General features: G+C 40.4%; 1 protein-coding gene across 1 annotated transcript in view; it reads right to left on the reverse strand.

Annotated features, from left to right (window-relative positions):
* Positions 1-2,372: 2,372 nt before the first annotated feature.
* Positions 2,373-13,877, reverse strand: part of ADAMTS5 (ADAM metallopeptidase with thrombospondin type 1 motif 5) — a 44,633-nt gene continuing 33,128 nt past the window's right edge. The window contains exons 5-9 of the mRNA XM_032393306.1: positions 13,449-13,732; positions 12,071-12,254; positions 11,526-11,701; positions 9,490-9,665; positions 2,373-4,978 (exon numbers count right to left, since the gene is read on the reverse strand). Of these exons, the coding sequence (XP_032249197.1) occupies positions 4,411-4,978; positions 9,490-9,665; positions 11,526-11,701; positions 12,071-12,254; positions 13,449-13,732 (1,388 nt within the window). The 3' untranslated portion in view covers positions 2,373-4,410. The remainder of the gene's footprint in view (positions 4,979-9,489; positions 9,666-11,525; positions 11,702-12,070; positions 12,255-13,448; positions 13,733-13,877) is intronic.

Consider the following 13,877-nt stretch of genomic DNA (forward strand, 5'->3'; position numbering starts at 1 on the left):
CATGGTTATTCATTTATTAACTTTGAAATGTTAAAAATATAAGGGATTTTTATCGCCTCAAGTTTAATTATAAATAGATTAGTAATAGTCCCCAATCCTCAGCCATAAACTATTAGCAAAATTCGGCCATTATTAATTTCAATCTTATTTCACAAAAAAAGTGAACTCTAAGTCATACACGGGTTCTGGACTTCATTGAATCTGGTTGTTGTGCTCACCTAAACCATTACAATGACCTTGTTACTAAGGAAGGAGTCAAGGGGGGAAATGTCAGAACCAGAGATTGATCTGGTCAATTGTATATCCAAGGGTGCTTTGCCTTATTGCTGTGACCAGACTGAAATCCTAGTCAGAGGCAAGCTGATGTGATCAAAGGTGTCCCTGCTTGTCCCAAGTCCTATTTGCACTCCATGAGATTCATTAGTAGAGTACAAAGTCACACTCTATCAATGGAGACCCCATAGTCGTAGAACTATCCATGACTACTAATATTTGAAAAACTTAAACTCATTTTGTTTACTCTCCCTATCGAATCCTACCAATACTATAGACTAAATGATTTTAACTTTTAAAGAGTGTTTTTAAAGCAGCAAAGGACAATATTTGGTTTTATTATCATCAGTGTCTCTTGGGAAGTTATGTGTACACAAATTTCATATAATACATCAACAGCTCCTTGTCCAGGTTTATCAGTGAAATGAATGGACCTGATTCTCAACTGTGTCTTAGCTTCTATGGGAAGCTTCCAGCTATCTACACCAAGTTTGGAACTTAGACCTTAGTTGCTTGAATAAGTGTTTTTCTTATCTGTGATTTGGAAGAATTAGTATTAATGAAACCCAAAAGACCGATTAGTGTAACTACAAGTAATGAACACTACTAGTTAAGAAAGATTAAATTTAAAGCTTCCTTAGAAAGGAAAAGTGTATTATCAGAATAAGGATACGTGGAGAACATATACATATATGCCTGTTTCACGCAGAAAGCCTTCTGTAAAAAAATACAAAAGCAACCAGTGCTGTATATTATGTAAACTCACAAAGTGTACTTTATACACAAACATGAAGCATAAATTAAAAGTAGGACAACAGCAAAACATTTTAAATATAGAATTTGCACATATTTTTGTTAAATAAGAATAAATATTTTTATCACACAAATTCACATACCAGTCGCAAAAACAATAAATTACTTTTTTTTTCAGTGCTGCAACTTTATTTTTGTTTGTGATAAATCCCTTCATTCTTAGTTTAATGGGATAAAACTGTTTCCACAGGAAGGCAAAGGAAGTTGAATTGACTGAATAGATCAAAATAACACCCTTAAACCTTTAAATAACAAGGCAGGGCTTAATTTGGCCTTTTCTGTTCCAGAAGAAAGAAATGCTGTTTTCTTCTGGGCTCCCTTTATTCAGTGAAACTTAATCTGGAGTGTTTTGTTTTGTGGGATTAGATTCTTACTAACCTGAGCATTTTCAGACAAACTTTTTTTTTTTTTTTCTAAGGAAGGAGCCTCAGCATCATGAATCTCAGACTCTTTTTTCATGATGCAAGTCTGGAAAGGTGAAATGAATAGTCCAACATTCAACTGGACTGAACTAGATTTCATTATGGAGGATTTTCCCTTTATCATTCCTTATATCTACTGAACACTCCATTTCTCTGAATTTCAGTTTCTAGTCTATATCGTTTTTCTCAGGAGTTTAGATAGACATACATTCCTCAGTCAATCTATCGATACTCATATGAAAAAACTAAAGAAAACTCCTTAAAAGCATGGAATAGTGGTTTATTCCTTTTAAGCTCTCTAGAATTGTTTCATTGAGAAGTATAAAACTTCTTTATATGGGGGAAAAATAATGATAGATCGTGCTAAAAAACCTCTATGAATACAGTATAGAGGAGCAGAGTAGGAGTCAAGCATGTTTGCCCTTCAGTTATTTCTTAATGTTGCCGTGAATATAGCCACAAAAGATAAAAATAAACTTTATCAGAATTAATTGATTAAAATTATTTCAAAAATTCGGAAAAAGTAATGTCGGCCTCACTATTAATTCTCTTGGAATAGTCAAATAGTTGGTGTAATTTAAAATTTTTCTTCTGACTGATTTGACTAGCTTCCTTCCCTCTCTCTTTTATCTGGTGACCTCCATCAAATGTATGGAGGCCAAAAGTTCTATATGGGCCTCATTTCCCTAATGAATAATTTATTAAGAATAAATGACCACGTTGGGGCGCCTGGGTGGCTCAGTCGTTAAGCGTCTGCCTTCGGCTCAGGTCATGATCTCAGGGTCCTGGGATCGAGCCCCGCATCAGGCTCCCTGCTCAGTGGGGAGTCTGCGTCTCCCTCTCCCTCTGCCTCTCCCCACTGCTCCTACTCTCTCTCTCTCTGTATCTCTCTGTCTCAAATGAATAAATAAAAAAAAAAATCTTTAAAGAATAAATGACCACATCTAAAGCAAAGACAGTCTATGAAAAGCCAAAGGATGATTATCAGTTTTGTAGAACAATTATTTGTTTTACCAAGTAATTTCCTAAGAAAATATTTAAAACAGTGAGACATCCATTCTCCTCTCCCACTGAAATGAATGTGATATAGCTAGATCAATTACATTAATTCTTTTATATTAAAAATATCTTCTAATAAAAATAAACTCTTGTGAGCTTAAGGGAACTCAAACAATGGTCCCCTAACATCTTTATATGCAAATCTTTAAGAGTAGGCACATTTGGTACGATTATTATGAAATTTTATAACAAACAATTGGCTTTGTAATATTTCATAAAGAAAAAAATTCCAATGAAATTGAACACCTTGGATTTTCTGAGCTATGGGGTGGAGGAGTGCAGTTTACTGTTTAAAAAAGGATTTTTATGCATGTGATTGTAAAACTTTTCCATATCTAATAACCGAACTTAACAACCTACCTAGACAGACTACGGAAATAGAAGCAACAAACTTCTCAAAAATCATCACATTTCATCACTCAAACACTTAGGGGTACAACCAAATGCTTTCCAATTGGGAAAAATCTTAAGTACAGTATCAGTATACTTGGATTTAAAAAGAAAATGCAAAGAATTATTGCCTATACGGTGTGGAAACAGTCTTATTAATACTAACCACTACTTTTTTTCTGCTTGAGCCACATTAATGATAACCACGTCTAGATGTGGCCAACTACAAAGTGATCTTTAATACTCCTATCAATCTAAGTCAACAAGAAGTACAAAACATTGCAGGTCTTACAGAACCCTTAAACAGACAAGCAAAAACAAACACATTTTAAAGGCTTGCTGGTAAGAGGTATACCAGTGTTGAAGGTTTTGGATGCGAACAGAAAACTCTCTGCAGTGTGTTTCCTATGAATATTACACAAGGTAAGGTATCAGATGAAAGGTTCCGAACGGGGAAAGTGGTGTGAAAATATAAATTGAGACTATGGTGAAATATGGTCTTTTTTTTTTTCCTTTTAAATTCTAACATGAGGAAACTAGTTTTTAGGGTGAGAAACTAGTTTTCAGACTCTTGAATACTCATAACATACACACACGCAAACACTATTTCTACATCCTAATTATGCCTCAGTTCGGCTGGCTGCCTGAAAAAATGCAGGCAGTCAAAAGTTTAAGGAAATGGACCTGTGTATGTATTTAAAGGACTAGATACACTGAGATCCTTTTTCTTCTTAGAATTTCTCAGAAGATGCTTGCTGTCAAAATGGTTTTTGACTAAAATTTGATCTCCTGTAGTCTGAAAGTATGCGAAATCTTATTAAAACTGCAGCAAGTTCTTAATTTCCAGTAAAACATCCACAGCTCTTTCTGGAAACTAGAAGAAGTTGAAATAGCTGCAGACCTACTTTGGTCAAACATTTTTTATAGAAATATATATGTGTGTGTGTGTGTGTGTGTGTGGTCTGTATACACACACACACATATTTTTAATAGAACCAAGTGATATAAAGTGACATATCAAGGGAGAATGTATTTACAAACAGTAAAAATAAGCTACTGTGTATTGTGGATGATAATGATTATGATGCCTTTGAAGACATTCTAGAAGAGGTAGGTGACAAGGGGGAGACTGGTGTTCTGCCATCTTCAAATGTCCCCTGATTCTACATTCATCAGTGTTTTTTCATTCTTGTAGCCCAGGGGATGTTCAATAACTCCCAAGTGTTTCTTAGATTCCAAGGTCACCACTGTTCACACGGAACAGTGTACATCTTCCTTTGGTCACCGAGAGCAGATTCTGCCCATAATTAGACTCCTGTTGACAATGCCATCGAAGCGTGACTTGCTGTGCTTTAGGTAGACCTCTCGTTCACCACGACGGATCACCCCCATTGGCCAGGACTGCTCCGTGATGAGACGCCCAGTTATCTCTGCAGAACATCATCACCACAGGCTAACATTTCTTGAGCAAACATTGCTTAAACGCGGAAGGCCTCTGAGAGAGAAGGCATCCCTTCGCTAACTTGCGGTTGGCGTCCTGGCACTGCACCGTCCTGGTGTGCCAGCCCGTGTCACAGGTTCGAGAACAGGCAAGCCACGGGCCCGTCACCCACTGCAGCCGTGGACTGGGCGAGCCCACTTTATTGCTGCCGTGGCCGGTGACAGAGTTGACTTTTGGGGTGGACTTCTTGGGAACAAAAAAACTGTAACGGACATCTAACGCTTTAGTTGGATCGGTTGCAAGAATCTGCACTATGAGAATTTCCTTCGTGGCTGAGTAGCCCATCCCGTGCAAGAAGTCGTCTCTATGGCTCCAGCCGCTGTAGTTCATGACGGTTCCATTGATGTCGATGATGGTTTCTGAGGTGGAGATCATGTACTTCCCATTGATGAGGTACTCACCGTTTTTCTTCTTCAAGGCTAAGTAGGCAGTGAATCGAGTCTGGTCTTTGGCTTTGAACTGTCGAACTTTTATGTGGGTTGCTCCTTCAGGGATCCTCACCACGTCAGTGTAACCCTTACTGGAAGCAAAAATGTCCCCAGAGGAGAGAGAGGGAGAGAGAGAGAAGAGAAAGAGACAGAGAGACAGAGAGAGAAGGAAAAAATAAGTAAACACTTAATAAATGGATAAACAAATCAAAGTTCTCTAAAAGTCTTACTTTATCTTAACACAAAGTTTTAATGTAGTTAAGAGATTCATTTAAAATTGGCTTCAGGGCGCCTGGGTGGCTCAGTTGGTTAAGCGACTACCTTCAGCTCAGGTCATGATCCCAGGGTCCTGGGATCGAGTCCCACATCAGGCTCCCCCTGCTCTGCGGGGAGCCTGCTTCTCCCTCTGCCTCTGCCTGCCACTCCCCTGCTTGTGCTCTCTCTCTCTCTCGCTGTCAAATAAATAAATAAAATCTTAAAAAAAAATAAAATTGGCTTCAAAGATTAGTTTTCTTATAACAAAATAAAATTACAATTAGACTATGATATTGTATACATTTTTATTACGATGTTCAAAATTAGGATGATGTTAGCAACCTACCTTTTTTAAAAAATGTACGCCAACTTTATTTAACATTACAACATCCTTATCAAATCCTATCGTTCCGGCACAAAATGGGATATATGTAAACACAAACAAAAATCTGCCCTCAATCTCATAGAAAGCTTTAAATTAATGTCTCAAACTCATTTGCATATTAAAATCATGTGGAGATCTTTTAAAAATTTAAATCCCCAGACCCCAGGCCAATTAAATCCCATCTGTCAGGATGGGGCAGAGGCAGCAGGACTTTGGGAGTTGTTCCAAATGTGCAGAGTAGTTGGGGAACCATGGATTTAACTGTTGAACTAGAGACAGAGTAGAAGCTCTGCTTCTATTTCTACTAGAACACTGGATTTCTTGAGCAGAACACACATGAAATATAAAATTCTGTAAGTGGGTAACCATAGCTTACCAGTATCACCAAAAGAAAAAAAAATGAATCTTTAATGCCATAGCAAATTTCCTCAGATACTTCGTGTCCATGAACATTATGATAGATTGAGTGAGCTTATATGATGGGTGACAAGTAAAGTAGGTCTCTAATGAGCCATCATCTGCTCAGGAAAATGGGCAAAGGCATCAATACCTCTAGTATTGATCACAGCTTTTGAAAAAGGCTAGGACAGAAATGCTAATTAAGCGCCAAGGGACTATAACAGTAAGGAGTCATTTGTGAAACTCTTTGCCTCTATAAGCAAGTTTATAATAAGGTCACCACATGTTTTGCTTTCTTAGTTATTTGAATACAAATAAATAAATAGTGAAGTTTGATGTGTGTGAAATTTAATTATCTACTGTTAAAATTCTTATTCAGGTTTAGAGGTGATAGGGCAACTGATTCATACCCTGAAAATCCAAGTGTATTTTCCCTGCCCAGCCATTCCCTCTGAATTAGAGGGGAGGCTCCTCCCCAGGGAAGCCCACTGTCTACTGAGCATCTGTTGGACAGGCTTATGGCCACACAGGTGTCAGAGTTTCTTATCGAGTTGGGAGAGAGGATATTGCTTATCCAGTCAACGTGACTCATTATTTTTAGTTTTGTAAGACATTTTGGATTAGGATTTGTTACAGGACTTTTTTTTTTTTTTTGAAGTATCTAATAGCAAGAGGTCACATGCAAACCTACAGTGGCTTCGAACAAAACCAGGAGGGATGTTGGAGAGAGTATCTCGTCTTACATAGAAAACATGTGAAGTGGAGGTATATTAAAGTATTTGAACAAGTGCACTCTAGATCCAATGGCAGGGCTAGGCTCAAAAGCCATGGCCCCTTACTCCTAGTTTACTCCTTTCCTGATATCCGCCCCACCCCTTACCTCTGCCAGTCATACTTTCTAACAGTTACATGAAAATATGTTCTGGTTATATTCAGAGTTTAAATGATACCTATCACGGTGTAAAGCAAATAAAGAATGCAGGGTAAGGGAATCAGGTAGGAGAGCTTTTTTTCTATCCTTATTCCTGAGAATCTGTCTCAGATTCATGAGAATCCATTGCAGGGGTCTTCAAGCTGAGCTTCATAAGGCAACGGTCAGTCGGAGGACTGGTGCCTTGATCTCTTAGTGCCTTGGTAAAATAGGATTCTCTTGTTCTGGTACTGAGCAATGGAAGGACTGAGTTGCCACGTACTGAGATGAAGAACATTGAGAGAGGGGTGAATTAAGGTAGGGTCATATTTGTGAAGAGGTTTGAGCTGGATGAAATTTTTTTTTTTTTTAAGATTTTGTTATTTATTTATTTATTTATTTGCGAGAAAGAGAATGAGAGACAGAGAGCATGGGAGGGAGGAGGGTCAGAGCGAGAAGCAGACTTCCCGCTGAGCAGGGAGCCCGATGCGGCACTCGATCCTAGGACCCCAGGATCATGACCTGGGCGAAGGCAGTCGCTTAACCATCTGAGCCACCTAGGCGCTCCGATGAAATATTTTAATATGCATGATCTCATTGGATCCTCACAGCAATATTAACTTGCAAGAAAATTACTATTAATTCCATTCGACTCTCAAGAATTCTGATAGTAAAAAAAAAAAAATGAAGTGACTCAAGAGATCATACAGATCTCGATTACAAAGATCTCAGCTCCAAGATCAATGTCCTTTTTTATACATCACAGTAGGCCAAGGTAATTTATTTGGAAAAGTTAAACAGATCATTTGTACCACATAATATAATCTTGGTCAAATCCGTTTGCAAGCTATCGGGTTGCCCACCGCTTGTCACTATCAGGAATTCCTTCATCTTTTTATGGGACAACACATGTGCAGATATTGGTTGCCAATCCAAAAAACAAAATGCCAAATTTAGTATTTATTTTTAATAAATAAACAGCCACTTTTTATGGCTTATAAGTTTATGTAGGAAGAATATACAGCACATTTTATTAGTACATAAGGTATTTTATTTCCTATTTGATTCCTGAATTTCTTCCTCTTCCTTCCTTCTTTCCTTGTTTTTTCTTTTTTCCTTCTTATGACCTAAGGTATAGCCTTTGCTTTGGCATTCATCAGCCATGCAAAATTAGATAAGCCCTAAACTTTCAGAGTCCCAGTTTCTGGGACTCTGAAATTTGTAAAACAATAAGGCAGACTTCATCATTTCTAAGGTGTCTTGCACGTTTGCAATATATAAAAATGCAGTATATGATCGACTTGTGGGTTATTTTATGAAGATAGCTCAATACAATTGGATGAATAATTACTAAATCACTAGAAAATAGGATTAGTAATGCATATTTAAACTCAGAATAAATTCTTCAGCCATACCATTTTTTTATTATATCAAGGATAATTTCCAGTTTTCCACAATAACATGGCATGCGATTGTCTTAATAAATCCTTATTGTTAATATGGTTTGCATATTACCCTCCAGTTAAAGACAACATAACACATACATCAAGAATATGGGGGTGCTGGACCAATACCATTCAGCATAAGAGTGGTTTGGTGAAGAAAAAAGACAATCCTGCATTCCAGCAGACACTTTAGCTGGCTCCCTCATCCTCACTGATAACATAATATTTAATGCCAGGGGTGCCTGAGTGGCTCATTCAGTTAAGTGACCGATTCTTGGTTTCGACTCAGGGCATGATCTCATGGGTCATGGGATCACGCCCCATGTGGAGCGCTGGGTCAGGCTCCGTGGGGAGTCTGCTTGAAGATTCTCTCCCTTTGCCCCTCCCCTCACTTGCACTTGGGCAAAAAATATTTAATTCCAGAAACTGGTACTTTATAAACTTACATATTTAAAACGAAAGCATAATCAAGGCCCATAAGAGGAAGCAGACATTACTGTATGTATTTTATACACTAGATACAAACCAGGAGAGGTCATTATAAAATGATATTATTGTCTACACCCCTGCCACTAACTTACATTTTGCAATGAGAGATGTCTCCTCAAGAAAAATATAGCCTAGTCAAAATTTGTCTGTAAAACGAAATAATTATGATGGAAACTGGCCATCCTTCCCTAAATGATGTTTCAGGAATAATAGATCTGCCAGAGATTGCTAGTGGGGATGTCACAGCTTTTTTCTTTTTAAAGATTTTTATTTATTTATTTCAGAGAGAGAAAGAGAGTGTCCACAAAGGGAGAAGCAGGCTCCCCGCTCAGCGGGGACCCCGATGCGGGGTTCGATCCCAGGACCTCGAGATCATGACCTGAGCCGAAGGCAGATGCTTAACCGACCAAGCCACCCAGGTGCCCCAGTCACAGCCTTTTTCTTTTCAGTGTTTGCACGCTGCAAGATCTTGACCTCAGAGCCATTGCAGTGTATCTGCTTCCAGAGGGGCTGGGAGTTTGCACTCTGCAACCAGAACTTTCTCTCCCCCCACCACCCCCCACCCCGCCCCACCTTGGTTCTTAATGTATGATACGTCACTAGGGCCATGCTGGACCACCTCCCACAGACAGCTTGTGATGTGACACGAGGCCCCTTCTTCAGTCGCGCAAGTCTAAAGCTTTGTTTGATTCCTGTCGGGGCAACGATTTATCACCTTACCTTTTCTTATTGAAAGTTCCAACCACCTTTGTGCAGCTGGAGTTGTCTCCCCCACACACGGCACACTTGTCGTACTGCAGCTTCGAGCCGATGATACCGTCACAGCCTGTGCGGACGCACTTGCCCCGGACGCACACGGAGTTACTGTACGGCCTGCATTCGGTCCCATCCGTCACCTGCGTAACAAGGACCCCATGAGCGGTGGGAAGACACCTGTGCACAGGTACTTGGTTTCCACGGTAACACAGCAAGTTCTAATACGTGGAGTTTTGTGTTTGACTGGGATAGTGCATCGAAAAATAGACGACCAACCCCAAACCATAGTGCCCTGAGTATCTTTTTTGTTTTTTTAAGATTTTTTTTTTAGATTTATTTTTTTGACAGATCGAGAGAGCACAAGCAGGGGGAGCAGTGAAGGAGAGGGAGAAGCAGGCTCCCCACCTAACTGGGATCCCAATACAGGGCTCGATCCCAGAACCCTGGGATCATGACCTGAGCCGAAGGCAGACGCCTAATCATCTGAGCCACCCAGGCGCCCCTGCCCCAGAGTATCTAACTGAAAAATCCTTGATGTCTTGGCAGTAGCAGATCCGAGATAAATCTGGGTTATGCCTTTTCTCCCTTGAGCTTAATTCCAAATACGCCAGGAGACCCAAGGTATTCACCTTGCTTTCTGTATGCAGAGCACAGCCCCCTGGTACGCTCTTGCCTTTCTACATCGATAGAAGCAATCATTTCGCTTAGCCTGGGGGACTTGTCACTTGTGTGGAGAGCAGAAAATGAGCAGGCTCAAGATCGCCGAGATCCCTCTTTGGGACATAACTGTTACTATAGTAATACATTTGAGAATCTGAACTTGACATTCAGAACCTTGTTAATGGCTGGAAAGCATTCCCTATCACGGGCTGAACTGTCAGATGCTGAAATAGAGACCAACCAATTAGTGGAGAAAGAGTCTGGGGAACTCAGAGGGAAGTACTTACTGGGAGACACTGAATATATTTTGAGTAAAGGAATCAGTATATACTTAAAAAGCTAGTTATAAAAGAGGACATATACATATATGGACCCTGTGGTTTGTGCATGTGAGTATATATAAATAACATATGTAGTCGTATATGTAAATAAACCGATGTGTTTTGTATCTGTGTATATACAATTCTTTTCATATGCGTGTAAGTATGTGAGTGTGTGTATGCGTGTGAACTAAAGTAGGGTGTACTCCAACAGGCTCACAGCTCTTCAGATGGTGGCACTACCAGGTGATATTTCTGCTCTTATTCTTTGTCATATCTTTTAAATGAAAATGTATTATCTTGCAATAAAAAGATAAAGTATTTTAAAAATTACATAAGTTGGACATTAACTTATTTTTCAGTCATATTTCATACAAATTTGAAGGCCCCTTTCAGAGGTGATGTGAAATGTAGCACCTGCTTACAAATTAGATAAACAGTATTTTAAATTGCTGCATAACACTGATTGTGAGAAATAAAACTGTTAGTAATTTAGAAAATGCTTTCCTGTGAAAAATCAGGGATAATTTCATGTGCATATATTATAATGTCTGTAAGTATAGGGACATTGATTCATATTAAGGGTGCAAGACATTTAAAGGTTTGGGTCAGAGAAGATGATCTTGAAACCTATCTTCATAAATCATCAAAGGAATTCTTAATTAAATGATAGAAAAGTAGAAAGTTTTCTTGCTTTCAGTTTCCTGTACAAACGTACCTAGGAAATTCTAGTTGTTTCCATGGCAGTTTTGAAATGAAGGTCGCACCTCACCTTCCCTGACAGAGAGTTACAACTTTTCAAAAAATAGCTTTTAAAACATTTACTTGGTTTACAGAATAGTTTTTGTTCTTTGTATAAGGTTTGCAAATATAGACACTATAGAGATGAAAACAAAATCCTCCAAAATCTAGTCAGCCGATAAATAATGACTGTTGATATTTGGTATCTCTAGGCTTTATTCTACCAAATAATTTCCCGCAAGGAAGTCTACTGTTTCTGGACAGTTGGTGTGCAATTACCTTTGGAGAAAACACCACATAGTAACCGGTGCCCTTAGCTCTGCAGGTCAGTTTGCACACGTCCCCCAACAGGACGCCTGCATATTTGGGAACCCATTCCACAAACGTTTTGACTCCTTTTGCGTCAGACTGATACCCATTTTTGGCCTCACACTGCTCGTGACGAAAAGATTTACCTAAAAAACAAACATGTCATGGTGTTACTTTGTCTATTCTGAAACTTAGACATAGTCTTGTGCATTTAAGTAATTTTAATAAGAAGATGCGAACTTTATTTTTCAGACCCTCTTTACACACCAGCATTGGATTTTATCTGTACACGGGAGTTGAAAGCAACTATTATTTTCTTCCTACTCTCTAAATACCTAATTGTTTTTAATAATAGTTTAAAAAAATCACTCATGTATTTGTTATTGATTTGCACACTGGTGGAACTGTGTAGTGTGAGATTAACAGGTTATTTCTCCAGCCTCCTTTATATATTACTGCTTGAATACAAATTACACGTGGCGCACGGTGGCTGCTGACACTTGGGAGTAGCGTACCGTTTGGTGGGCAGGGCATGACGTTGCAGGAGCGGTAGATGGCCCTCTTGCCTGTGCAGTAGCGGCCACTGTTTCTGGGTGCGGGGTTATTGCAGTGCCGATGGGCAAACTGCACTCCTCCCCCACATGAGCGAGAACACTGGCCCCAGGACCCCCAGGATCCCCAGTTGCCATGGCTTGATGTCTGAAATAGAAAACAGAAGACATTTTAACACAGAAGGGAGAAAAAAAGAACTTTCAAAATGTACATTTGGAAATCACTTGCATTCAATGCCATAGTGACAACCCCCTCACAGGTATAAATTTTCACTGAATTGAACGTGGCCACAGATATTGGACATTCTGGAATTATAGTGTAATTCCAAGTCTAAGCGAGTCATCTCTTCTGCTCCCTGCTACCCCCCTGGCACCAGGATCTGAATGTTTCCCTGGCAGCACTGAGCACACAGGTTTCTCTGCACTTTCTGATACGGTGCATTTCTGTTAACCACTTGAACCACAGCTAACTTTCCATCAACTCTGATCCTTCATCTTTGACAAAATAAATGATGCTAAAGGTTTCGCATGATGCCTGGAAGAGTTGGCTCTATTTACATTTTTTTCTCCCTGTTTGGCGTGACGTTCTGCATCGCTTTGTTGATATCACACATCCCATCAGACAGACCCTCCGTCACATGCATAAATGTATTTGACCCGAGTTGGGCTTCAGTCCTCATTAGACCAGAGTCCTTTTCCGTAGAGAGGGACTGTGACAGATACTGAAGTACACTCACCCCCCAGGCACACATCACGAGCGCCCACACCACGGGGGAATAAAAGACTCTAGGTCTATCATTCTGGAAACATGGTAGCAGGAAGCGGAGAGACTTCCAGAGGGAAGAATATTATAAACTCCTTTGCTGAAGGACTGGGTGAAGAACTTCCTGGGGCTGCTGTGAGAGTATCTGAGAGTGCATGGTTGTGGGGTAGTCTTTTTTTAAAAGATTTTTTATTTTTTATTTGACACAGAGAGCACAAGCAGGGGGAGTGGCAGGCAGAGGGAGAAACAGGCTCCCGCTGAGCAGGGAGCCCTATGCGGGGCTCGATCCCAGGACCCCGGGATCATGACCTGAGCCGGAGGCAGATACTTAACCTTGTCTGAGCCACCCAGGCGCCCCGTGGGATAGTCTTGAAAGACATGAGCATTGTGCCCTGTGTCAGTGCTCTCCTCGGGACTTTGAAACTCAGAGGAGAGCCAGCAAATGCTTTGCTTGGGCCTCTCGAGGAAACATATTTGACCCGGGAAAGAAAGACTTCTTGAGATGGTACCCACACATGTCACAGGAATGGACCTCAGATCCCGTGTCTCCAGGCATTGCGTGACAAGCAAATCACTTACTGAATAATATTTTTTCTTGGTTTTGTCCACACACTTGCCCTGCAGGCAGATCCTCCCTTTCCCACATGGTGTCCCCTCCACAGCTGGCAGCTTCTTGGTGAGACACACCATCTGGCCCTGGCGCACGACGGCGCACCAGAGGCGGGCGCACACATCCATGCCGGGGCACACGGAGTACTCGGGCCCAAAGGTCAGGTTGCACTGCTGTGTGGCGTCGTACATCTGTCCCGGCAGTTCTTCGGGGCCCAGGATCTGCTTGCGTGGTAGATCTAGCAAACAGTTACCTAAAAGAATAACCGAGATGGAACACTGTTCCCTGTTTCGGTTTCAAGTTACTAAAATCGTGGATCTGAAAATGCAGTGCTCCAGGTGCTGTGGGAGCGTCAGGCATGCACAGATCTGCAGGCTGAGGCCCTGGAGGGGGGACTC

The sequence above is a fragment of the Phoca vitulina genome, unplaced genomic scaffold, assembly GCF_004348235.1.
Source record: "Phoca vitulina isolate PV1807 unplaced genomic scaffold, GSC_HSeal_1.0 scaffold72, whole genome shotgun sequence".
In the NCBI taxonomy this organism is placed as follows: domain Eukaryota; kingdom Metazoa; phylum Chordata; class Mammalia; order Carnivora; family Phocidae; genus Phoca; species Phoca vitulina.